This window comes from Tasmannia lanceolata, unplaced genomic scaffold (genome assembly GCF_043159265.1).
Source record: "Tasmannia lanceolata isolate RefF3 unplaced genomic scaffold, GAP_Taslan_0.1 ptg000026l, whole genome shotgun sequence".
NCBI lineage: Eukaryota > Viridiplantae > Streptophyta > Magnoliopsida > Canellales > Winteraceae > Tasmannia > Tasmannia lanceolata.
Window position 1 is genome coordinate 1,779,806 of NW_027518703.1, and position 27,060 is coordinate 1,806,865.

The 27,060-nt window shown below is 42.2% G+C and overlaps 1 protein-coding gene across 1 annotated transcript; it reads left to right on the forward strand.

Annotated features, from left to right (window-relative positions):
- Window positions 1-2,500: 2,500 nt before the first annotated feature.
- On the forward strand, window positions 2,501-7,577 carry LOC143858645 (uncharacterized). The gene is made up of 2 exons (XM_077369341.1): window positions 2,501-2,681; window positions 6,553-7,577. The coding sequence occupies exon 2, from the start codon at window positions 6,624-6,626 to the stop codon at window positions 7,560-7,562; it is 939 nt and encodes a 312-aa protein (XP_077225456.1). The 5' UTR covers window positions 2,501-2,681; window positions 6,553-6,623; the 3' UTR covers window positions 7,563-7,577.
- The last annotated feature ends 19,483 nt before the right edge of the window (window positions 7,578-27,060 follow it).

Here is a 27,060-nt window from a genome sequence, read left to right on the forward strand (position 1 = left end):
ATACCCGGTTTTGAAATATTCAGTGGCCTTGCTCTCCCAGAAACAGAACCGCCGATATATTATGTTAAGAAAGCTGTTGAGGACTGGTTAGTCTACCTTGAGCCAGATGTGCTGGGATCTTTGTTTGAAGAAAATGTGCCTGATGTTGATTATTATTCTGAAGAACAAGAAGAGACAGATTGTGAGGATGTGCTGGTGGCAGTTATTCAGAGTAATGATACCTTTACTGAACCTCAGAGTCAGATTGCACCTGCAACAGAAAATTTTTCAAACTGGAGTTCTGATGTTTTTCCATCTTATTTTATTGCTAAGTCAAGTCTAGTCAAGTCGATTGAATCAGTGTCAGTGCCTAGTCCAGGCGAGTCATTTTTTGAGTTTATTTACTATGTGAATCCTGAGCCTGTTCAGGATGAGTCCAATGATAATGATGTAATTTCTTTCAATTCAATGAAATTTGATTCTCAGTATGTCTCTGTGTTTGCTTCTGACTTTAATAATGATAACACTCCCTCCTCAGACGAGGAAGAAGGGATAGACGAAACTCCCCTTGAATTGCAGCATATGCTCAAACAAGAGGAGGAGCGCCGAGCCCAGCCTCTTAAAGATGAAATCAAAATTATAAATATCGGAACAGAAGATTTAATACAGGAAATACGAATTGGATATACTCTATCCTCTGAAGAGCGCGATGAATTAATAAACCTACTTAAGGAATATAAGGAAGTTTTTGCCTGGTCCTACAAAGATATGCCCGGGTTGAGTGAAGACATTGTTCAGCACAAGCTACCTTTGTTGCCTGGGATTAAACCTAAAAAGCATAAGCTAAGGAGAATGAAGCCCGAGTGGGTCTTGAAAGTAGAAGAAGAGGTTACTAAGCAGTTGAATGCTGGATTTCTGCAAGTGGTGGAATATCCGGAATGGCTCGCAAATATAGTACCTGTACCAAAGAAAGATGGAAAGGTGAGAATGTGTGTAGATTTCAGGGATTTGAATAAGGCAAGTCCAAAAGATGATTTCCCTCTACCACATATCGATATCCTGGTAGACAATACGGCCGGACATGAATTACTATCTTTCATGGATGGTTTCTCGGGCTACAATCAAATCAAGATGGCACCCGAGGACATGGCTAAAACCTCATTTATTACACAATGAGGGACATATTGCTATCGGGTAATGCCATTTGGTCTTAAGAATGCTGGTGCGACATACCAAAGAGCAGCTACAGCTTTACTCTATGACATGATACATAGAGAAGTCGAAGTTTATGTTGATGATATGATTGTAAAGGCCAAGGAAAGGAGAGATCATATCCCGAACCTTAAGAAGTTCTTTGAAAGAATTCTCAAATACCAGCTTCGCTTGAATCCTAGCAAGTGTGTATTCGAGGTTACCTCGGGTAAGTTGCTAGGATTCATGGTGAGTCAAAGGGGCATAGAGGTAGATCATCAGAAGATTAAGGCTATCCAGGAGATGCCGCCGCCTAAAACCGAGAAGGAAATTCGGGGATTCCTAGGAAGGATACAGTTCCTAAGACGATTCATTGCTCATCTTACATCAACTTGTGAACCTATCTTTAAGCTCTTAAAGAAAAACTCTTCCAAAGAATGGACGAAGGAATGTCAACAGGCCTTTGAGAAGATAAAACAAAGTTTGGCTGAACCACCAATAGTAGCACCAGTAATACCGGGGCATCCTTTGCTGCTTTACTTGTCAGTAACAGAAACCACAATGGGTTGTATGTTAGCACAACAAGATCCAGAAACCAAGCATGAAAAGGCTGTGTATTATCTCAGTAAGAAAATGTTGGAGTATGAACAGAAGTACACTATCCTAGAAAAAACCTGCTTAGCTCTGGTTTGGGCTACTCAGCGACTCAGGCATTACCTTTTATCACATAAGTGTAGACACCCACATTTTGCTTTACTTTAACCAACAATAACCTAATATATTGATCCATCCTCAAATTTTTTGAAAAAAAAAACAAAATGATAAAGAGATGTACCTGGTGAGATGATTAGATCCGAAAAATTGAAAAATACCCTGATTAGTGAATTTAGTGTGTTAAATCCATGTGAGAACCCCCTCTATCATTGATTTATATGTTTTAGGTCATTAATATCTTGATCTGACTTTACGGATCATCAATCGGGACAAAATAAGCTAGGGTCACTTCATAGCCCGGACCCTGATTCCATTCCGAGACCCGATTTCCGTAAATCGTTAGATCAATGACAGATCTTGACCTGGGTCTCACCATCCAAAACCACCTAACCTCTCCTCTCATCCTAACCATCCAAACCTCACCTAACCTCACCTAACCTCTCCTCTCATCCTAACCACCCAAACCTCACCCAAACCTCACCTAACCTCACCTAACCTCACCTAACCTTACCTAACCTCACCTAACCTTACCTAACCTCACCTAACCTCACCTAACCTCCTATCCCATTCTCCTATAAATACCCTCTCATCCCACCATCCAAGGGAGAAGAAAAAAAAGAATCCCTCTCTTAGAAAATTCATCCCTCTCCCTCATCTCTTCAAGGGTTCGGCCATCCTTGCCGGATCGGGTGATACGTTGGGTGATATATATCAAAAGCAGTCATTATCAAGCAAGGAATCATCTTCAAGGAATTAACATCAAAGAAAAATCAAACACAAAGTGGGTTTTCAAAGAGGTAGGCATTTATTTCAATTCTATGTAGGGTCTGTTTTCATGCATATCTTTTACTTTAAAAGAAAAACCATGTTAGGAAGCATCTAGGATCAATCTTTACTCATTCTTCTTGATGGTAGACTGTGAAGTTATACATGTTTCCCTCTTCTCTTAACCCATCTTATCTTCATTTTTATTTTTTCCTAATGGTTCACACCCTGGTTCCCCCTGGTTAGCCTCTGGTTAGACCCTGGTTGCACCCAGGTTCGTTGCTGGTTGCACCCAGGTTCGATACTGGTTCGCACCCTGGTTCCCTGCTGGTTCGCACTCTGGTTAGACCCTGGTTGCACCCAGGTTCGTTGCTGGTTGCACCCAGGTTCGATACTGGTTCACACCCAGGTTCGCTGCGGGTTGCACCCAGGTTCCCTGCTGGTTGCACCCTGGTTTCCCTGCTGGTTGCACCCTGGTTCCCCTGCTGGTTCGCACCCTGGTTCCCTGCTGGTTCGCACTCTGGTTAGACCCTGGTTGCACCCAGGTTCACTGCTGGTTGCACCCAGGTTCCCTGCTGGTTGCACCCTGGTTCCCCTGCTGGTTCGCACCCTGGTTCCCTGCTGGTTCGCACCCTGGTGCACCCTGGTCCGCACCCTGGTTTGTACCCTGCTTCCTCCTAGTTAGACCATGGCTAGTCTCGGGTTTGCTCCTAACTTAGACCCGACTCACTTGACCCTAACCATTAACCCAATCCAACCTAACCATTAACCCAATCCAACCTAACCATTAACCACACCTAAACCCATACCCATAAGCCTTAAACCCTATAACCATAGCCACACATCATACACCACATGCCTTTCATTCATCCACCCAACAGTACCCTCATACACCCCTACAATAGACCCGGCCAACCCAGTTAACCCGGCCATCGGGCCCATTCGGCCCAATTAATTCATTCCCCTTAAGAGCCACTTTGCCCTATTGGTTCCTAAGATACTCCAACCACCCAAACCTCAAGCCGCACCCCAATCCACGCTCAACCAGTTCCAATCCAGTCTAAGCCAAGTCAACCCGCACTTGACCTTGACCATTAACCCAATCCAATCCAACTCAACCATTAACCCCACCTAACCTGACCCTAGCACAACTCAACCGAGTCACATCAACCCAAGCCATACCTTTGTCCACTCACTGAGGCACACCATTTATCCATAAATCTGGTTACATTAAATCTAACCCAGCCAGGCCACCTGCAGCTTAAGTCAAATCGCCCCAATACAATCCATCCAAGTGGGATCCCAACCCAGCTCAACTGAGTCAACTCTAGCCAACCTCCCTAGTCGAGTTGACCCAACTCTCTAGTCGAGTATGCTCAACCTCTTTAACCGATTGGACTCCCCCCTTAGTTGACTCAATCCAATTCCTTAATCAACCCATCCCAATGCAACCGAGTCGCATTCGACCAAGTTGCGGCCTTCCATGTCACAACCGAGTCATTCCCCTATTCTACTAATGCCCTTTTACACCTAATAGAACTTCCTCCCTTTTGCCTAACCAAGTCATATCCCAACACAATCTGAGTCGCATGTCTGAATCCATTTGACCGAATCTCATAAGCCCGCCCATTTTGAATTCCCAAAATTCAAACCCTTGATGATTCCTATATGCTCAATTCTTTGATGCAAATTCCCAATTCCAAAATCCCATTGCTAAATCAATGTTTCTGAATCTCAAGTCCAATGCTCAAATACAAACCCGATTCCTGATCCAAATACCAATCCTGTTTTCCAAAATCCAAGCAACCTCCCCAGCGGAACTACGTGTGGCTTGATCCCCATCGCGGGGTACGTAGGCAATTTGGCACTCCCAAGTTCAGTCGCACCTTTCTCTATCTTTCTCATTCCCTCACACTATTTCATCATCTCTTCCATTTTTTTTTTCACTAACCTCGAGAATTTAAATCGATTTGTCTTGTGTCTTTCGGAACCGTTGGATCACGGTTTCCGTCGTAAGGACCCTTAGAGCCCAATTTAGGAACACCGGTGTCGTGTCGTGTCCTAAGTTTTAGAGAGTCCTAGAGTTAGGAGTCCAGCCTCATCACGGACGTTTGCTATGTATAGCAACCGTGCCATAGGTCTAGTTACACTAGTCACCCAATCTTTCCCTAGGACAAGCCTAGTAAACTAGGATGTAAGGCAAACCTGCATTAGTCTAAGGGACCATTTGCATTTAGATGAGAATCATATAGCATCTTAGATGAAATCCTAAGATAATAAAATCCTCAACTTGAATTAAATAACTTCTCCTAAAACTGTTGAAACAGTCAATCCCGTCTAGGTCGGTGTCGTAGTTGAGTTAGGCATATGTAACTTAGCTTAGGTGCACCGAACTACGTCGACTCTGATCCCAGTGAGGCTTGGGTACGTAGGCAGCTTGGATGTCTGACGGCATACCACCCGCGAGTCGGCACCACAACAAATTGTGGTGTTTTGGATATTAATTTTCTTGTAAATGCTTAATCAAATCATTTAGGGCTTTCCATGAAATTAGAATTCTAGGAGAACTTTCACTTAGATTGAATCCAGACAAATTAATAAATCAAGATACACATTTAGGATTCTCATTGAAATTAGATCATAGGATGCATGTCACTTAGTTCGCACATTAACATAGAGTTGAATGAGCCATTTAAAATAAATTTAAAAGAGTTAGCTTTTGGAATCGAAGACCGATTATCGGGCAAGAATGGTGCAGGTGGCGGATAACTCCCCATACCTTCCATTCTCGTAACCAGGTAGCGAGTCTAGATTTCTGGTTAATTTCGGGTCCTAGATCCCACATCTAGGTGGCGACTCTGTCAGTCTCTTTCGTGTGGAATTCGGATTGCCTTAGTGATCCCAAGTTCACATAAAAGACGAATTACAATCAACAATTAAAAACACACGCCAATCGCGTGGATACGAGAGACCAAGAGAGAGCGCGTGGCGGCTCGCGCCCCACACTCCCTCACGGGCTAGGTACCACAGTTTGGCGACTCTGCTGGGGACCACCTAACTTCATTAAAATTTCAAAAGATAATTCATTTGAATTCAATTTAATTGGCTCATAAAAACTCTATACTTGTTAGATTAGTTTGTCTTGTTTTATTTTCTCATCACACTTTACTCAAACTTAATCTAACAAAACCTGAAGGCATCATAGATTGCGCAAACATATTGCACACACTTACATCACTTGCATCTAAACTCTGCATCTCACGTGCACACACGTCCTATTTTAGGAACCCGGAGTGTTATCTAGCATGGTTGACTGGGATTTCATCACCTGGTGCCTCTGTGCTAGAGAAGCATTCCACCCTTAGCCTAGTACCATTATGGTACGTAAACGGATCTCTTGTTCACGTACTGATACGCCGGACACTGGTACAGTATATCGAACAGGGATTCGCGCTAAGGGAACTCTTGGCCTTACCCCTAGATTAACCCACACATGCATGTAGTATACGAACACATGTGCATCACGTGTGTGAGCCTAGTTTAGGATATCCTGCCTATTTGTGTCTAGATTAGGCCGTAGACCATCTTCCAATGGCTACGATCGGTCCTAGGTACACGAACAAAGTCATGAGTCGAGATCCTCTCTCCACTCCGCTTGATTAGGATTAGGGTTGATGCCTTCAGGTCACACTGTTAAAATGTGCGAGATTAAAAAAAAAAAAAATTTCCTTTAGGGGTTAGGATATAAATCCTATCATTTCCAAAGATCTCATAGGATTAGTCATTCTTGATCTATCCGTTGAAAGCAATCTTATGCTATCTCATCTAATCTTTCGATCGTATGCCTTTCATTCTTCTATCGTGTGATTCGATCATGTATTCATACTTTCCTTGTACTGGCAGGAACTTATCCTAATCTCGTGTTCATGTAATCCTGATCATTCTTATATCCCTTCTCTTGGCTTACGGGCACTATGTCTACTCGTACAATTCTTGATTGGATCCGTGGTACATTAAGAGAATCCCATATCTACGCCATAAGTGAACAAGAGAAAAATCTCTTCGGCTACGTGGCAACCATCAAGCTCGATTGGGGATTACTCTATGCCGCATCAGAGTGTTGGGATCCCGATCATCATGTCTTCCGTTTTGGCAACCAAGAAATGTGTCCCACCTTTGAAGAATGGTGTGCCTTATTGGAATATCCTGTGGATGGCCCTCTAGTGAAGCCATCCTGTGTTCCAGATTATCGTCCTTTGTTCCTTTGCTTGATGGATAATCCAGATGAATCCATGAACTCTTTCATGAAAGGCCAAGAAGTGTCCATGCAGCGACTGATTGACATTTACCCTCCTGTTGGATACATTGGTGCTGTTGATATTCAAAAAGCTCGACGGCGTGCCAGTTCAGGTCCAAGCTCTTATATTCGCTCTTTCGTTGGGTCTTTCTCAGGATGTCCTGCATTACTTCAAGTGTGGTTATGCCACAAGCTAAAAATTGCAGCTCCTGTCCATTTTGATCATACGTTATACACCTTCAGTGAATGGCGTCATGATGTTTCTTTCGATCATAAAAGCGATTGGGTTGAATGGTTAAATTCTCGCCAAGAAGATCAGATTTATTGGCAAATTCCCGGAATCCAAGAAGCTGTCTTCAACACCGGAGAAGCTAACTACGTTCGCCTTCTTGGTCTCAAAAAGACTTCCTTTTATGTTCCTGCCAGGATTCAGCGTCAGTATGGAAGGGAGCAATCCATTGTGCCTCCCCTTCATCATTTCTATCCGCCTGAGGGTCTCAAGCCCAAGATTGTCAAAGCTGTTTCATCTGCTTGGGATGCAAGAATCATCAAACCTTTAAAGGAGTCAGTTGAGGAAGATTGTCGTCCGAAGAAGAAGTCTAAAAAGAATGCTTAGTTCCATGTTTATCTTTGAAAGATTGAACCATGTACTCAAATTTTAATGATTGATCAATAAAGTCCATCCTTCTCTTTCATTATCTTTGTCTATGTGTGCATCATCGTCTATTCTTCTCTCTGATTTTAAAATATGTCTTTCGGATATTACAGGGCAATAAACATCATAGCTAACCCTAATACTCCTTGGGTTCGGGTCTCTTCGCGGTTAGAGAGGAAATCTGTTTCTCCGCCACCTTCTCTAAGAACCCCAGCATCTCCTTCTTTCCCGTCCTCATCCTCACCAATGGCAGACAACCAAGATGGTCTTCCACCCGCTGCTATTACCGATACTCTTACCTTGATTCTCCAACAGCTTCAAGAACTCAAAGAAGAAAACCGAGTTATCAAGGCTCAGCTTTCTGAAAAGTTGGGACCGTCGTTGTCCAAGGATAAAGGGCCTATGCGCCAAGCAGCTACTCCAGTAGCACCTGCCCAAACAGTGTTCATCAATATCCCTGATAAAGTCGAAGAAGACTTAGAAAAAGAGCAGTACAGCGAGAATCACAGTAGGCCTTCTCAGTCCATGGTTGATAAGTCTGTTATGGAGAAATTAGAGACTCTTACCAGGAAAGTTCAAGACATTCAGTTTCAAGACCAGGGTGGTTTCAATCCCAGTGATCTTACTTTATTTCCCGAAATTCGCCTTCCTGCCAATTTTCAAATGCCCGATTTCGACAAATATGATGGTGTGGGTTGTCCAATCACACATTTGCAAATGTTCACCATCATGTGTCAGCCTCAAGGGTTATCTTCTGAGCAAATGGCTCAATTGTTCCCAGTTTCCCTAACCAAGGTTGCGAGGAGATGGTTCATGGTCTTGGACAAGACTCGTTACAGGACATGGAAGGATATCGGCGAGCAGTTCATCAGGCAATTCAAATATGATGATGGGACAGAAATCACCAGAAAGGATTTAGAGAGAACAAAGCAAGACTTGAGGGAATCCTTTTTGATTTTTGTGAAAAGATGGAGGAGAATAGCAGCTCAGATGATGGAGCGCCCGTCTGAGGAAGAACAAGTCCAGATAATCATGAAAAATATTTCCCCCCAGCTCCAGTATCACATGTCTTTGCAATACTATCCAGACTTCAAACACTTCATCGTGGCTGGCACCCAGATAGAGGAGGCTATGGCTCAAGGTGTATTCAACCGTAGCAACCCAAACCCCAGAGATTTCAAAAAGTCCCCTCCAGCCCAAGTCAATAGTATTTCCCGTTCCAATGCTCAATCCTCTAGGTCCCAAGAACCTTTAGTAATGGACTATGCTCAAACCGCAACCGCACCTCGGCAACAAACCCGGGTAGAATTTACCCCTCTTCCCATTCCATCTTCAGAGGTGCTTAAGCAGTGTCTTGCTTCAGGTCGCATAACCTTACCTGCCATCCGGCCTCCCCCCAATCCTCTACCTGCAAGTTGGCGAGCTGACCTACACTGTGAGTACCACAGAGGTCCTGGTCATCTTACTGACAACTGCATTGCCTTGAAATTTAGAATCCAGAAACTCATTGATGAGAAAGTCATTGCATTCCAGCCAAGACCCAATGTCACCCAAAACCCATTACCTGGTCATGCAAATCCTCCTGCTGCCGTTAATGCCATAACCATAGGAGATCCTGAGTTTGACCCTCTTACCCTCATATGTGCCTTAGAACCCATCTCTGAACCCCAAATCATATTCTGTGATGAATCACACCTAAGAGAGTCTGTACCTCCCTTGGTAATCACCTATGAGCCACAAGTCCCTCAAATTATCACTTATGATGAGCCTGAATTGGATGAAGTCAGACATGTGACAAGGGGCGGAAGAATTTTCAAACCTGTTGAATTGAGAGTCGAAAATCCAGGGGCATTGGCTCGAGGAGAGGAGCCGCAATATGTGAAAGATCCAGATGATGAAGTTGTGCAGCAGTTAAAGAAAACTCAGGCTGTTATATCTGTATGGGGATTATTGATAGCATCAAAGAAACACAGAGAGGCTGTGTTAAAAGAATTGAATACAACACAGGTATCCTCAGAGATATCTCCGGAGCAACTGGCTGAAGTTGTTGCTCTAACCCAGGCCACCAGGGCCATTAGTTTCTCAGATCAAGAGCTGCCTCCTCAAGGTCGGAATCATGCTAGAGCTCTTCATGTCACTATTGTTTGTGGAGGCAAGAAAGTACCATCTGTGTTGGTAGATAACGGATCCGCGTTGAATGTGTGTCCATTAAGAACTGCCATTACCTTGGGTTTCGGTCCCACTGATTTTGCCGAATCAACCCTTGGTATCCTCGCATATGACAATACCCGAAGAAATGTGGTCGGAGTCCTCACCACCAAGATCGTTATGGGCGGTCAAGAATTTGAGGTTGAGTTTCAAGTTATTGATATCAAAGCCTCGTTCAATATGCTTCTAGGACGTCCCTGGTTGCATAAGGAAGGTGCTGTCGCTTCAACCCTTCACCAAAAATTGAAGTTCATTAAAGATGGGAAGTTGTTCACTGTCAGAGGTGATGAAGAGCCAGAAATAGGGCAAATAACAGGAGAAACTTTGATCCTTCCAGTTGCAAAAGCAGATGACTACAACTTGAATGGTTTCGCATTCGAGGTTGCTGTTATCTCTTACAAGGATGCCTCTCGGGAGGAGTTGTGTTTGCCGTTCGCCATCAGTTCTGTGGTGGCCAAGATGATGAGAAAAATGAACTACTTCCCTGGTATGAATTTGGGCCGTGATCCAAGCAAGGCATCTCACTGGCGCCCAATCAAAGCAAACCATGGAATTTTCGGTCTTGGATATGTACCTACTGAAGAGGAGGAGGAAGCCATGGAAAAATTGTTGAAATTGAAGGAAGAAATCCGCCGCACCGGAAGGGTACTCCTAATGGCTCCATATCCCTTATCAATGAATGGTCATTTTATCAAAGAAGGTGAGACGTTTCCATACTATGGGTTTTCTGAACCATGGTATGACTCAGTGACAGGGATCATGATACCCGGTTTTGAAATATTCAGTGGCCTTGCTCTCCCAGAAACAGAACCGCCGATATATTATGTTGAGAAAACTGTTGAGGACTGGTTAGTCTACCTTGAGCCAGATGTGCTGGAATCTTTGTTTGAAGAAAATGTGCCTGATGTTGATTACTATTCTGAAGAACAAGAAGAGACAGATTGTGAAGATATGCTAGTGGCAGTTATTCAGAGTAATGATACCTTTACTGAACCTCAGAGTCAGATTGCACCTGCAACAGAAAATCTTTCAAACTGGAGTTCTGATGTTTTTCCATCTTATTTTATTGCTAAGTCAAGTCTAGTCAAGTCGAGTGAATCAGTGTCAGTGCCTAGTCCAGGCGAGTCATTTTCTGAGTTTATTTACTATGTGAATCCTGAACCTGTTCAGGATGAGTCCAATGATAATGATGTAACTTCTTTCAATTCAATGAAATCTGATTCTCAGTATGTCTCTGTGTTTGCTTCTGACTTTAATAATAATGATAACACTCCCTCCTCAGATGAGGAAGGGGGGATCGACGAAACTCCCCTTGAATTGCAGCATATGCTCAAACAAGAGGAGGAGCGCCGAGCCCAGCCTCTTAAAGATGAAATCGAAATTATAAACATCGGAACAGAAGATTTAATACAGGAAATACGAATTGGAAATACTCTATCCTCTGAAGAGCGCGATGAATTAATAAACCTACTTAAGGAATATAAAGAAGTTTTTGCCTGGTCCTACAAAGATATGCCCGGGTTGAGCGAAGACATTGTTCAGCACAAGCTACCTTTATTGCCTGGGATTAAACCTAAAAAGCAGAAGCTAAGGAGAATGAAGCCTGAGTGGGTCCTGAAAGTAGAAGAAGAGGTTACTAAGCAGTTGAATGCTGGATTTCTGCAAGTGGTGGAATATCCAGAATGGCTCGCAAATATAGTACCTGTACCGAAGAAAGATGGAAAGGTGAGAATGTGTGTAGATTTCAGGGATTTGAACAAGGCAAGTCCAAAAGATGATTTCCCTCTACCACATATCGATATCTTGGTGGACAATACGGCCGGGCATGAATTACTATCTTTTATGGATGGTTTCTCGGGCTACAATCAAATTAAGATGGCACCCGAGGACATGGCTAAGACCTCGTTCATTACACAATGGGGGACATATTGCTATCGGGTAATGCCATTTGGTCTTAAGAATGCCGGTGCGACATACCAAAGAGCAGCTACAGCCTTGCTCCATGACATGATACATAGAGAAGTCGAAGTTTATGTCGATGATATGATTGTAAAAGCCAAGGAAAGGAAAGATCATATCCCGAACCTTAAGAAGTTCTTTGAAAGAATTCTCAAATACCAGCTTCGCCTGAATCCTAGCAAGTGTGTGTTCGGGGTTACCTCCGGTAAGTTGCTTGGATTTATGGTGAGTCAAAGGGGTATAGAGGTAGATCCTCAGAAGATTAAGGCTATCCAGGAGATGCCACCGCCTAGAACCGAGAAGGAAATTCGGGGATTCCTAGGAAGGATACAGTTCCTAAGGCGATTCATCGCTCATCTGACATCAACTTGTGAACCTATCTTTAAGCTCTTAAAGAAGAACTCTTCCAAAGAATGGACAGAGGAATGTCAGCAGGCCTTTGAAAAGATAAAGCAAAGTTTGTCTGAGCCACCGATAGTAGCACCAGTGATACCGGGGCATCCATTGCTGCTTTACTTGTCAGTAACAGAAACCACAATGGGTTGTATGTTAGCACAGCAAGATCCAGAAACCAAGCATGAAAAGGCTGTGTATTATCTTAGCAAGAAGATGTTGGAGTATGAACAAAAGTATACTGTCCTAGAAAAAACCTGCTTAGCCTTGGTTTGGGCCACTCAGCGACTCAGGCATTACCTTTTATCACATAAGGTCCTGCTTTTGTCGAGGATGGATCCTCTGAAGTATCTCTTTGAAAAACCAGCCCTGACAGGCAGGACTGCCAGATGGTTATTATTGTTGTCTGAATTTGACATCACTCATGTAACCCAAAAATCAGTAAAGGGCCGAGCCATTGCTGAACAATTGGCGGAAGCACCCCGAGAAGAAAGTCAGCATTTCAAGCCGATGTTCCCAGATGAAGAGATCATGATGGTTGAAGATGAGTATCCAGAAACTGGTTGGACCCTCTATTTTGATGGAGCAGCAAACCAAACAGGACAAGGAGTAGGGGCATTGCTTGTGTCGCCTCGAAATGAGCATGTCCCCGTTGCCGTTAAGTTACAATTCAATTGCACCAACAATATGGCAGAATATGAAGCATGCATTGTTGGGCTTGAGGCTGCATTGGCCTTAGGCATAGAGAATCTTGACGTATATGGAGATTCGAAGCTAATCATTTGCCAAACTCAAGGAGAGTGGAGAACCAAAGAAGAAAAGCTATTGCCATATCATGAATACTTGGATATTCTCGCTAAGCAATTTCAACGCGTCACTTTCAGTTATTTGCCAAGGTTGAAGAATAGATTCGCCGATGCCTTAGCAACGTTAGCTTCCATGATTGACATACCTCACAATATGAAGATGAGGCCCATCACGGTTCAAGAGCAATGGGCTCCTGCATATGTTGATGCTATAGAAATAGCTGCAAGATGTCCCGATGGAAAGCCATGGTATACAGACATAAAGAACTACATCTCAGGCCAGGGGCATCCCAATGAGGCGTCGAGTAAAGAAATAAGGACTTTGCAGAGATTGGCAGCTAATTTCGTCATTTGTGGAGGAGAGTTGTATCGACGGTCTTTCGATGGAATTCAACTCTTATGTGTCACTGAAGATCAGGCAGAAGAAATTCTCGCAGATATTCATGAAGGGGTGTGTGGGCCTCATATGAATGGGAAGATGTTGGCAAGGAAGATCCTACGTCTGGGGTATTATTGGCCGACATTAGAAGCAGATTGTCACACATTTGTGAAGAGATGCTATAAATGTCAGATACATGCGAATCTCATCCATGTACCACCCACCGAATTGCATTCTCTTACCTCTCCTTGGCCGTTTTCGGTATGGGGAATTGACATCATTGGCAAGATTTCTCCCAAGTCGTCTAATGGTCACGAGTACATACTCGTTGCTATTGATTACTTCACCAAGTGGGTTGAGGCCGCTTCTTATGCAAAGCTTACATCCTCATCAGTTGCTAAATTCATACGCACCAACATAATTTGCAGATATGGAATTCCCCATGAACTTATCTCAGATAATGGATCTCATTTCAAGAAGGAAGTAATCTCTCTTTGCGAAGAGTTCAAGATTAAGCATCATAAATCCTCGCCTTATCGTCCGCAGACAAATGGAGCGGTAGAAGCTGCAAACAAAAATGTCAAGACTATCATTAGCAAAATGTCAGAAACTTATAAAGATTGGTCGAATAAGTTACCATACGCCTTGTGGGCTTACAGAACATCAATTAGGGCTTCAACTGGGGCAACCCCTTACTCTCTTGTTTACGGGATGGAAGCAGTGCTACCTGTTGAGATCCGTGTACCTTCGCTCCGAGTATTGACTGAAGTCAAGTTACCAGAAAATGAATGGGCAGATGCCAGGTATAAAGAGTTGAACATGCTAGACGAGAAGAGATTAAAGGCGCTTTACCATGTGCAAGGTTATCAGCGCAGAATAGCCCGTGCTTTTAATAAAAAGGTTAAGGTCAGAGATTTAGAAGAAGGCAATCTTGTTCTAAAAGAGAATCGAGCACCAATGTTTGACCCAAGGGGCAAGTTCAAACCAAATTGGTCAGGACCATACATTGTGGACCAAATCTTACCCGGAAAAGCCGTCAAGCTCCGTAATTTAAATGGAGAAATATTGCCAGAACCAACAAATCTTGATCAACTCAAGAGGTTCTATGCTTGAACATCAGAAGGCCGTCCTTTGGCCGAATAAATCCCAAATTCATAACCAAAAATCAAAAAATTTATAACCTTTTGCAAACCCTTTTGAGCCTAAATAAAATTTTCCTTCAAATCCCAATATACTAGGGGCATTCGCCCTGAACTACGCATGATCTGATTCCTACACTGGGATACGTAGGCAACCTGTTCATAGGTTCGGTCGAGACCCTTGCAAAACCTTAAGCCATTCTTTGAAAAGCCCTACCTCACCTATAAAGTCCTTTTGGTGTTCAAGTAAAAAGAAAAGAAGATAAAAAAAAAATAATAAAAAAGAAAAGAAATGGAGCTTGAAGATCCGCTAGATTGAAAAACATGAAAAGGCGATCTAGGCAAAATTTAGGATCATTCCCCTGCTAAGTTGAAAACCTGAAAGGGCGGCTTAGGCAAAAGGTAAGGGGGTGGCCCGCTGAGTCGAAAACCTGAAAAGGCGATTCAGGCAAAAGTTAAGGCCGAGCGGTCCACCAAGTTGAAAATCCAAAAAAGGAAGACTTGGTCGTGGTAAGATTGGATTCACGCCAAAAGAATTACATCGGTCTCTGAACTCGCGGTAGGTCAGGCGAAGCTAATACACAATGATTCTCGAAACTAGGGGCATTAATTTTGAAGCAATCTGAAAGTTGATAGAAAGATATATGAGGTATCACTGTATTAAAAATAAGTGAAGATGTTTATCAATGGAGAAACGTTCTTTAAAAGAGGCTAGTCTAACCCAAAAGAAAATACTGATAAGTCAGAAGCATCACGAGATTACTGGAGTAATCTTTCTTATTTTGTGTTTTTATTACAAGTGTCTGTAGTTCTATTTAAAAAAAAAAAAAAAAAAAAAAATTTAGAATTGTTGTAGGGTGCAATCACTCTGAAGGCAGGTTCATTAACAGGTTCTGAGGAACTTGGAAAAAGGTGACGCTGTCACGAATGACGAAGATCTTTGAAAGAATAATCTCTGGTCAACGAATAGAAGAAGGTTAGAATGCCTCAAACTGAGGCAGATTGCTAATGAAGTGGCATCCCATATTTAAGCCCTGAAGTTCTTTTGCTGCATAGTGTTATTAAATCCTTTGCTTCTAAAGTTGTTAATTGGAAATTTCGATTTCTCTCAAAGCTCAAATCATCATATCTCTCTGAATCCATTTGGAAAAAGATATTTTCTCTCTGAACATCACACAAATATGATATCTCGCTTCCTTGGAGTCCGTACAAATACGGTATTTCACTCTCCGAGTCCATACGACTATGGTCTCTTATCCCCTTTGAACATCATACAACTATGATGTCTCATTTCCTTGGAATCCGTACAAATACGGTATTTCATTCTCTTCGAGTTCATACAACTATGGTCTCTTATCCCCTTTGAACATCATACAACTATGATGTCTCATTTCCTTGGAATCCGTACAAATACGGTATTTCATTCTCTTCGAATCCATACAACTATGGTCTCTTATACCCTTTGAACATCATACAACTATGATGTCTCATTTCCTTGGAATCCGTATAAATACGGTATTTCATCTTGCCCAAGCCCATTCAAAAATGATGCTGCATTTTCATTAAGAATCTTTCAAAAGTCATCCATTATTCTCTGAGACCATTTGAAAATGACGTCTCATTTCCTCTGAAGCTGTTCAAAAGCGATATTCCTTTCCCTCCGAAAATCCATTTGAAAATGGTATCCCATTTCTCTCGTTGCCAGCGGCACCGCAGCGGGTTTGTTTTATTGCATTCCAATTCTAGGATTTCATCTAAGGTCTTGCATTATATTAGGTTGCATTGTGTTTAGGGGGTCCTTTGTCGATTAAAGCTACGCAAAATGGTTCTGTCATTTTGACTTTGGTATTCGATGACTACGTCGTCTCTACCAAAGAGGGGCATCTGTAGACACCCACATTTTGCTTTACTTTAACCAACAATAACCTAATATATTGATCCATCCTCAAATTTTTTGAAAAAAAAAACAAAATGATAAAGAGATGTACCTGGTGAGATGATTAGATCCGAAAAATTGAAAAATACCCTGATTAGTGAATTTAGTGTGTTAAATCCATGTGAGAACCCCCTCTATCATTGATTTATATGTTTTAGGTCATTAATATCTTGATCTGACTTTACGGATCATCAATCGGGACAAAATAAGCTAGGGTCACTTCATAGCCCGGACCCTGATTCCATTCCGAGACCCGATTTCCGTAAATCGTTAGATCAATGACAGATCTTGACCTGGGTCTCACCATCCAAAACCACCTAACCTCTCCTCTCATCCTAACCATCCAAACCTCACCTAACCTCACCTAACCTCTCCTCTCATCCTAACCACCCAAACCTCACCCAAACCTCACCTAACCTCACCTAACCTCACCTAACCTTACCTAACCTCACCTAACCTCACCTAACCTCCTATCCCATTCTCCTATAAATACCCTCTCATCCCACCATCCAAGGGAGAAGAAAAAAAAGAATCCCTCTCTTAGAAAATTCATCCCTCTCCCTCATCTCTTCAAGGGTTCGGCCATCCTTGCCGGATCGGGTGATACGTTGGGTGATATATATCAAAAGCAGTCATTATCAAGCAAGGAATCATCTTCAAGGAATTAACATCAAAGAAAAATCAAACACAAAGTGGGTTTTCAAAGAGGTAGGCATTTATTTCAATTCTATGTAGGGTCTGTTTTCATGCATATCTTTTACTTTAAAAGAAAAACCATGTTAGGAAGCATCTAGGATCAATCTTTACTCATTCTTCTTGATGGTAGACTGTGAAGTTATACATGTTTCCCTCTTCTCTTAACCCATCTTATCTTCATTTTTATTTTTTCCTAATGGTTCACACCCTGGTTCCCCCTGGTTAGCCTCTGGTTAGACCCTGGTTGCACCCAGGTTCGTTGCTGGTTGCACCCAGGTTCGATACTGGTTCGCACCCTGGTTCCCTGCTGGTTCGCACTCTGGTTAGACCCTGGTTGCACCCAGGTTCGTTGCTGGTTGCACCCAGGTTCGATACTGGTTCACACCCAGGTTCGCTGCGGGTTGCACCCAGGTTCCCTGCTGGTTGCACCCTGGTTTCCCTGCTGGTTGCACCCTGGTTCCCCTGCTGGTTCGCACCCTGGTTCCCTGCTGGTTCGCACTCTGGTTAGACCCTGGTTGCACCCAGGTTCACTGCTGGTTGCACCCAGGTTCCCTGCTGGTTGCACCCTGGTTCCCCTGCTGGTTCGCACCCTGGTTCCCTGCTGGTTCGCACCCTGGTGCACCCTGGTCCGCACCCTGGTTTGTACCCTGCTTCCTCCTAGTTAGACCATGGCTAGTCTCGGGTTTGCTCCTAACTTAGACCCGACTCACTTGACCCTAACCATTAACCCAATCCAACCTAACCATTAACCCAATCCAACCTAACCATTAACCACACCTAAACCCATACCCATAAGCCTTAAACCCTATAACCATAGCCACACATCATACACCACATGCCTTTCATTCATCCACCCAACAGTACCCTCATACACCCCTACAATAGACCCGGCCAACCCAGTTAACCCGGCCATCGGGCCCATTCGGCCCAATTAATTCATTCCCCTTAAGAGCCACTTTGCCCTATTGGTTCCTAAGATACTCCAACCACCCAAACCTCAAGCCGCACCCCAATCCACGCTCAACCAGTTCCAATCCAGTCTAAGCCAAGTCAACCCGCACTTGACCTTGACCATTAACCCAATCCAATCCAACTCAACCATTAACCCCACCTAACCTGACCCTAGCACAACTCAACCGAGTCACATCAACCCAAGCCATACCTTTGTCCACTCACTGAGGCACACCATTTATCCATAAATCTGGTTACATTAAATCTAACCCAGCCAGGCCACCTGCAGCTTAAGTCAAATCGCCCCAATACAATCCATCCAAGTGGGATCCCAACCCAGCTCAACTGAGTCAACTCTAGCCAACCTCCCTAGTCGAGTTGACCCAACTCTCTAGTCGAGTATGCTCAACCTCTTTAACCGATTGGACTCCCCCCTTAGTTGACTCAATCCAATTCCTTAATCAACCCATCCCAATGCAACCGAGTCGCATTCGACCAAGTTGCGGCCTTCCATGTCACAACCGAGTCATTCCCCTATTCTACTAATGCCCTTTTACACCTAATAGAACTTCCTCCCTTTTGCCTAACCAAGTCATATCCCAACACAATCTGAGTCGCATGTCTGAATCCATTTGACCGAATCTCATAAGCCCGCCCATTTTGAATTCCCAAAATTCAAACCCTTGATGATTCCTATATGCTCAATTCTTTGATGCAAATTCCCAATTCCAAAATCCCATTGCTAAATCAATGTTTCTGAATCTCAAGTCCAATGCTCAAATACAAACCCGATTCCTGATCCAAATACCAATCCTGTTTTCCAAAATCCAAGCAACCTCCCCAGCGGAACTACGTGTGGCTTGATCCCCATCGCGGGGTACGTAGGCAATTTGGCACTCCCAAGTTCAGTCGCACCTTTCTCTATCTTTCTCATTCCCTCACACTATTTCATCATCTCTTCCATTTTTTTTTTTCACTAACCTCGAGAATTTAAATCGATTTGTCTTGTGTCTTTCGGAACCGTTGGATCACGGTTTCCGTCGTAAGGACCCTTAGAGCCCAATTTAGGAACACCGGTGTCGTGTCGTGTCCTAAGTTTTAGAGAGTCCTAGAGTTAGGAGTCCAGCCTCATCACGGACGTTTGCTATGTATAGCAACCGTGCCATAGGTCTAGTTACACTAGTCACCCAATCTTTCCCTAGGACAAGCCTAGTAAACTAGGATGTAAGGCAAACCTGCATTAGTCTAAGGGACCATTTGCATTTAGATGAGAATCATATAGCATCTTAGATGAAATCCTAAGATAATAAAATCCTCAACTTGAATTAAATAACTTCTCCTAAAACTGTTGAAACAGTCAATCCCGTCTAGGTCGGTGTCGTAGTTGAGTTAGGCATATGTAACTTAGCTTAGGTGCACCGAACTACGTCGACTCTGATCCCAGTGAGGCTTGGGTACGTAGGCAGCTTGGATGTCTGACGGCATACCACCCGCGAGTCGGCACCACAACAAATTGTGGTGTTTTGGATATTAATTTTCTTGTAAATGCTTAATCAAATCATTTAGGGCTTTCCATGAAATTAGAATTCTAGGAGAACTTTCACTTAGATTGAATCCAGACAAATTAATAAATCAAGATACACATTTAGGATTCTCATTGAAATTAGATCATAGGATGCATGTCACTTAGTTCGCACATTAACATAGAGTTGAATGAGCCATTTAAAATAAATTTAAAAGAGTTAGCTTTTGGAATCGAAGACCGATTATCGGGCAAGAATGGTGCAGGTGGCGGATAACTCCCCATACCTTCCATTCTCGTAACCAGGTAGCGAGTCTAGATTTCTGGTTAATTTCGGGTCCTAGATCCCACATCTAGGTGGCGACTCTGTCAGTCTCTTTCGTGTGGAATTCGGATTGCCTTAGTGATCCCAAGTTCACATAAAAGACGAATTACAATCAACAATTAAAAACACACGCCAATCGCGTGGATACGAGAGACCAAGAGAGAGCGCGTGGCGGCTCGCGCCCCACACTCCCTCACGGGCTAGGTACCACAATAAGGTCCTGCTTTTGTCAAGGATGGATCATCTGAAGTATCTCTTTGAAAAACCAGCCTTGACAGGCAGGACTGCCAGATGGTTATTGTTGTTGTCTGAGTTTGACATCACCCATGTAACCCAAAAATCAGTAAAGGGCCGAGCCATTGCTGAGCAATTGGCGGAAGCACCCCGAGAAGAAAATCAGCTTTTCAAGCCGATGTTCCCAGATGAAGAGATCATGATGGTAGAAGATGAATATCCAGAAACTGGTTGGACCCTCTATTTTGATGGAGCAGCAAATCAAACAGGACAAGGAGTAGGGGCATTGCTGGTGTCACCTCGAAATGAGCATGTTCCCCTTGCCGTTAAGTTACAATTCAATTGCACCAACAATATGGCAGAATATGAAGTATGCATTGTTGGGCTTGAGGCCGCATTGGCCTTAGGCATAGAGAATCTTGACGTATATGGAGATTCGAAGCTAATCATTAGCCAAACTCAAGGAGAGTGGAGAACCAAAGAAGAAAAACTATTGCCATATCATGAATACTTGGATGCTCTTGCTAAACAATTCCAGTGCATCACTTTCAGTTATCTGCCAAGGTTGAAGAATAGATTCGCCGATGCCTTAGCGACATTAGCTTCTATGATTGACATACCTCACAATATGAAGATGAGGCCCATCACGGTTCAAGAGCAATGGGCTCCTGCATATGTTGATGCTATAGAAATAGCTGCAAGATGTCCCGATGGTAAACCATGGTACACGGATATAAAGAACTACATCTCGGGCCAGGGACATCCCAACGAGGCGTCGAATAAAGAAATAAGGACTTTGCAGAGATTGACAGCTAATTTTGTCATTTGTGGAGGAGAGTTGTATCGACGGTCTTTCGACGGAATTCAACTCTTATGTGTCACTGAAGATCAGGCAGAAGAAGTTCTCGCAGATGTTCATGAAGGGGTGTGTGGACCTCATATGAATGGGAAGATGTTGTCAAAGAAGATCCTACGTTTGGGGTACTATTGGCCAACATTGGAAGCAGATTGTCACACATTTGTGAAGAAATGCTATAAATGTCAGATACATGCGAATCTCATCCATGTACCACCCACCGAATTACATTCTCTTACCTCTCCTTGGCCGTTTTCGGTATGGGGAATTGACATCATTGGCAAGATTTCACCCAAGTCGTCCAATGGTCACGAGTACATACTCGTTGCAATTGACTACTTCACCAAGTGGGTTGAGGCCGCTTCTTATGCAAAGATTACATCCGCATCAGTTGCCAAATTCATACGCACCAACATCATATGCAGATATGGAATTCCCCACGAGCTTATCTCAGATAACGGATCTCATTTCAAGAAGGAAGTAATCACTCTTTGTTAAGAGTTCAAGATTAAGCATCATAAATCCTCACCTTATCGGCCGCAGACAAATGGAGCGGTAGAAGCTGCAAACAAGAATGTCAAGACTATCATTAGTAAAATGTCAGAAACTTATAAGGATTGGTCGAACAAGTTACCGTACGCCTTGTGGGCTTACAGAACATCAATTAGAGCTTCAACTGGAGCAACCCCTTACTCTCTTGTTTATGGGATGGAAGCAGTGCTACCTGTTGAGATCCGTGTACCTTCGCTCCGGGTATTGACTGAGGTCAAGTTGCCAGAAAATGAATGGGCAGATGCCAGATATAAAGAGCTGAGCATGCTAGATGAGAAGAGGTTAAAGGCGCTTTACCATGTGCAGGGTTATCAGCGCAGAATAGCCAGGGCTTTTAATAAAAAGGTTAAAATCAGAGATCTAGAAGAAGGCAATCTTGTTTTGAAAGAGAACCGAGCACCAGTGTTTGACCCAAGAGGCAAATTCAAGCCAAATTGGTCAGGACCATACATTGTGGACCAAATCTTACCCGGAAAAGCCGTCAAGCTCCGTAATTTAAATAGAGAAATATTACCGGAACCAACAAATCTTGATCAACTTAGGAGGTTCTATGCTTGAACATCAAAAGGCCGTCTTTTGGCCGAATAAATCCCAAATTCATAACCCAAAATTAAAAAATATATAACCTTTTGCAAACCCGTTTGAGCCTAAATAAAATTTTCCTTCAAAACCCAATATACTAGGGGCATTCGCCCTGAACTACGCGTGACCTGATCCCTACACCGGGGTACGTAGGCAGCTCGGTTAAACCGAGTTCGGTTGTTTCAAAAAAAAAGAAAAATCAATCATTCCAAAAAGAAGTTGAAAAGAAAAAGAAAAAATCCATGCAAAAAGAAAAGAAAAATTGAAATACCTTCAAACTAGGGGCATTCGCCCTGAACTACGCATGACCTGATTCCTACACTGGGATACGTAGGCAACCTATTCAAAGGTTCGGTCGAAACTCTTGCAAAACCTTAAGCCATTCTTTGAAAAGCCCTACCTCACCTATAAAGTCCTTTTGGTGTTCAAGTAAAAAGAAAAAGAAAATGAAAAAATAAAGAAAAAGAAAAGAAATGGAGCTTGAAGATCCACTAGATTGAAAACCTGAAAAGGCGATATAGGCAAAATTTAGGATCATTCCCCTGCTAAGTTGAAAACCTGAAAGGGCGGCTTAGGCAAAAGTTAAGGGGGTGGCCTGCTGAGTCGAAAAACCTGAAAAGGCGATTCAGGCAAAAGTTAAGGCTGAGCGGTCCGCCAAGTTGAAAATCCAAAAAGGAAGACTTGGTCGTGGTAAGATGGGATTCACGCCAGGAAAATTACCTCGATCTCTGAAGTCGCAGTAGGTCAGGCAAAGCTAATAACAGCAGTTCCTGAAACTAGGGGCATTAATGTCCAGCAATCGAAAGTTGATAGAAAGACACATGAAGTATCACTGTCTTAAAAATAAGTGAAGATGTTTATCAATGGAGAAATATTCTTTTAAAGAGGCCAGCCTAACCCAAAAGAAAATACTGATAAGTCAGAAGCATCAAGAGATTACTGGAGTAATCTTTCTTATTTTATTTTTTTTATTATTATAAATGTCTGTGGTTCTATTTTTTAGAAAAATTTACGAATTCTACTTTAAAAATTGTTGTAAGGTGCAATCACTCTGAAGGCAGGTTTATTAACAGGTTCTGAGAAACTTGGAAAATGTGAGACTGTCACGAATGGCGAAAAAATATTTGAAAAGATGATCTCTGGTCAATGAATAGAAGGAGGTTAGAATGCCTCAAACTGGGGCAGGTTGTTAATGAAGTGGTATCTCATATTTAGGCCCTGAAAGTCCTTTGCTGCATGGTGTTATTAAATCCTTTGCTTCTAAAGTTGTTAATTGGAAATTTCGATTTCTCTCAAAGCTCAAAATTATCATATCTCTCTGAATCCATTTGAAAATCATATTTTCTCTTTGAGCATCATACAAATGTGATGTCTCATTTCCTTGGAATCCGTACAAATACGGTATTTCATTATCTTCGAGTCCATACAACTATGGTCTCTTATTCTCTTCGAGCATCACACAAATGTGATATCTCATTTCCTTGGAATCCGTATAAATACGGTATTTCATTCTCTCCAAGTCCATACAACTATGGTCTTTTATTCTCCTTGAGCATCACACAAATGTGATATCTCATTTCCTTGGAATCCGTACAAATACGGTATTTCATTCTCTTTGAGTCCATACAACTATGGTTTCTTATTCTCCTTGAGCATCACACAAATGTGATATCTCATTTCCTTGGAATCCGTACAAATACGGTATTTCATCATCTTCGAGTCCATACAACTATAGTCTCTTATCCTCTTTGAGCATCACACAAATGTGATATCTCAATTCCTTGGAATCCGTATAAATATGGTATTCCATCCTCTCCGAGTCCATACGACTATGGTCTCTTATTCTCTTTGAGCATCACACAAATGTGATATCTCATTTCCTTGGAATCCGTACAAATACGGTATTTCATTCACTTCGAGTCCATACAACTATGGCCTCTTATACCCTTTGAACATCATACAACTATGATGTCTCATTTCCTTGGAATCCGTACAAATACGGTATTTGATTCTCTTCGAGTCCATACAACTATGGTCTCTTATACCCTTTGAACATCATACAACTATGATGTCTCATTTCCTTGGAATCCGTATAAATACGGTATTTCATTCTCTTCAAGTCCATACAACTATGGTTTTTTATTCTCTTTGAACATCATACAACTATGATGTCTCATTTCCTTGGAATCCGTATAAATACGGTATTTCATTCTCTTCAAGTCCGTACAACTATGGTCTTTTATTCTCTTTGAGCATCACACAAATGTGATATCTCATTTCCTTGGAATCCATACAAATACGGTATTTCATTCTCTTCGAGTCCATACAATTATGGTCTCTTATTCTCTTTGAGCATCACACAAATGTGATATCTCATTTCCTTGGAATCCGTATAAATATGGTATTCCATTCTCTTCGAGACCATACAACTATGGTCTCTTATTCCCTTTGAACATCATACAACTATGATGTCTCATTTCCTTGAAATCCGTAAAAATACGGTATTTCATCTTATCCAAGCCTATTCAAAAAATGATGCTTCGTTTTCTTCAAAAATCTTTCGAAAGTCATCTGTTATTCTAAAACCATGCGAAAATGGCGTCTAGTTTCCTCTGAAAACGTTTAAAAACGGTATTCCTTTCCCTCTGAAAATCCATTTGAAAATGGCATCCCATTCCTTCATGGCCCGTTCGAAAACGGCGCCGCATTATAATCATCTTTTGTTCTGGATTGCAAGATTTTTGCACCCAAAGCAAATCTGATTCTCCGTTATTCTAAACTACAATATCATGGTGTTTAGAGTAAATGATTTCTGATATATGTTCAAATTCTAGGATTTCATCTAGGGTATTGTATTTTATTAGGTTGCATGCATTCGCATTTAGGTTGCATGCATTTGCATTTAGGTTGCATGTTGTCTAGAGAGTCCTTTGTTGGCAAAACGCTGTGCAAAATGGTGTTGTCACTTTTGCTTTGGTATTCAATGACTATGTCATCTCTACCAAAGAGGGGCATCTGTAGACACCCCCATTTTGCTCCGCGTTAATTAACAAAGAAGTTAGTGTTTTTCTATCGGTTTTCCAATGTTTTCTATTTTCAGGTCCGTTTCTTATCTCAATCTTTTCGATCATTTCTACCGTGTTTTTCATCTTTTCCAGCGAGTGTTGAGAAAGATTGGTTATGAAATTTCTAATGAGAAGAGTTTGTGCGAAGTTTGCAATTTGGGTTGAACAACTGAGCCAGCATAGTTTTCGATTAGAAAAAGCTCAAATCTCAAAGGAATTTTGGTCTCGTTTGGACCAACCAGCAATAAATTCTGAAAATCATTCTAGAAAGGGTTCGATCACTCAGTGAAAAGGATCCTTGGGTGCTGTCTTCATATTTTCGTATTTCATCAAAGGGATGGTCAAGATTATCAAATAGAAATAATTTGGAGCATGTCCCATTATATTGTGGTCTATCTGATAGACAGATTCGATGAACCTAAGAAAACGGTTTTAGAAGGACAACCAAGTTACATAATGGCCTAACAAATCGGATGGTTTGGATTATTCTACCGAAATGATTTATTGGGCGCAATTAATTTGTGTTATGACCAATCAATGGGATGTATCAGATCACCCCAGGGAAATGGTTTCTTTAAACATGACCTATCCCGGCAAGTGACCGATCTTGATCACCAAATAAAGAGGACATATAAGTGGTTTTTGGAAGTGCAAGGTTGTATAGCCTATTCCATAGAATGATCCCAACCATCAGGTTATGTCCCATCTTTTATCAAAGTCATTAAATCAGGTAGGATCTCGCCCATGTTAAAATCTTTAAAACTTGGTGGACCGTCACTCACGTAAAGAAGATACCACGGCATGATCCGAACGTTTCGTTTAGAATGGGCCCGCTGTGTTAATAAAGTCTTGAATATTCTGTTGAAAAAGGGGGGACGTTGCCAATAGAAAATAAGATTTATCTAAAAATATCAACAGAATATTAGGAGTTGGGAGTGAAAGAATAAAAAGCTAGAGGAATGATGTTTTTAGTATCTTTGGAAATTTGCTATATCCAGCATCCCGCATGGAATAGAATTATATGCGGAGGGTTGTTCGAAAATTGCATTTTGCCTTCTTTGATATCAATATCCATTTTTATCTTTAGGTAGCCATGGAAAAAATATGGAAGCTTTAGTTATTTGGACTAATTAATGCCTTGCTAATAAAATGAATAAGGATACTTTATACTATTTTTAGACGAGAATAGCAAGGCTGCCGTATGGAGTTTATTTAAGATTCATACGAAAAGGATAGTAGAGAGGGATGAAAGGAAAGTTTTTTTTCGTTTCTAAAAAAAAACAAGGGCTCAAAGAGGACTTTTTTCGGATCTCTCTACATTGGATCTCCAACGGCAAGAACTAGAGGGATCGAAAAAAAAAAAGAGAAAAAACAGAGGCTGTGCATCGCACTCCCCACATCATCCTCTGTTCATCCTTCCCCTCCCTCTGTCTCTCTTAATCTCCCATTCTCGGTCTCTCACACTCTCCTGGCCACTCTCCATCTCCCCATCACCCTTTCTCTATATCTCCCTCAAGCTCTCTCTTTGGTTTTCTGGGTTTTTTTGAAAAAAAAAAAAAGAAAAAAACGTGAAAAACATAGTATACATCTATACTCTGTTTTCTTCTTCTCTCTCTCTCTCTCTCTCTCTCTCTCTCTCTCATACTCTCTCTTCCTCTCTCACGCTCATCCCTCCCCCTCTCTGTCTCAATCTCATTCTCTCGATCTCTGTCTCACACTCCACTCCCTGTTTCACTCTCTCTCACTCTCACTCCACTCTCTGCCTCTCTCACTCTCCATCTCTCAACTCCCTCTCTATCACTCGTGCTCGCTCTCATTCTCTCTCAATCTTTCCCTCTCTCCCTCTCCACAGTGAG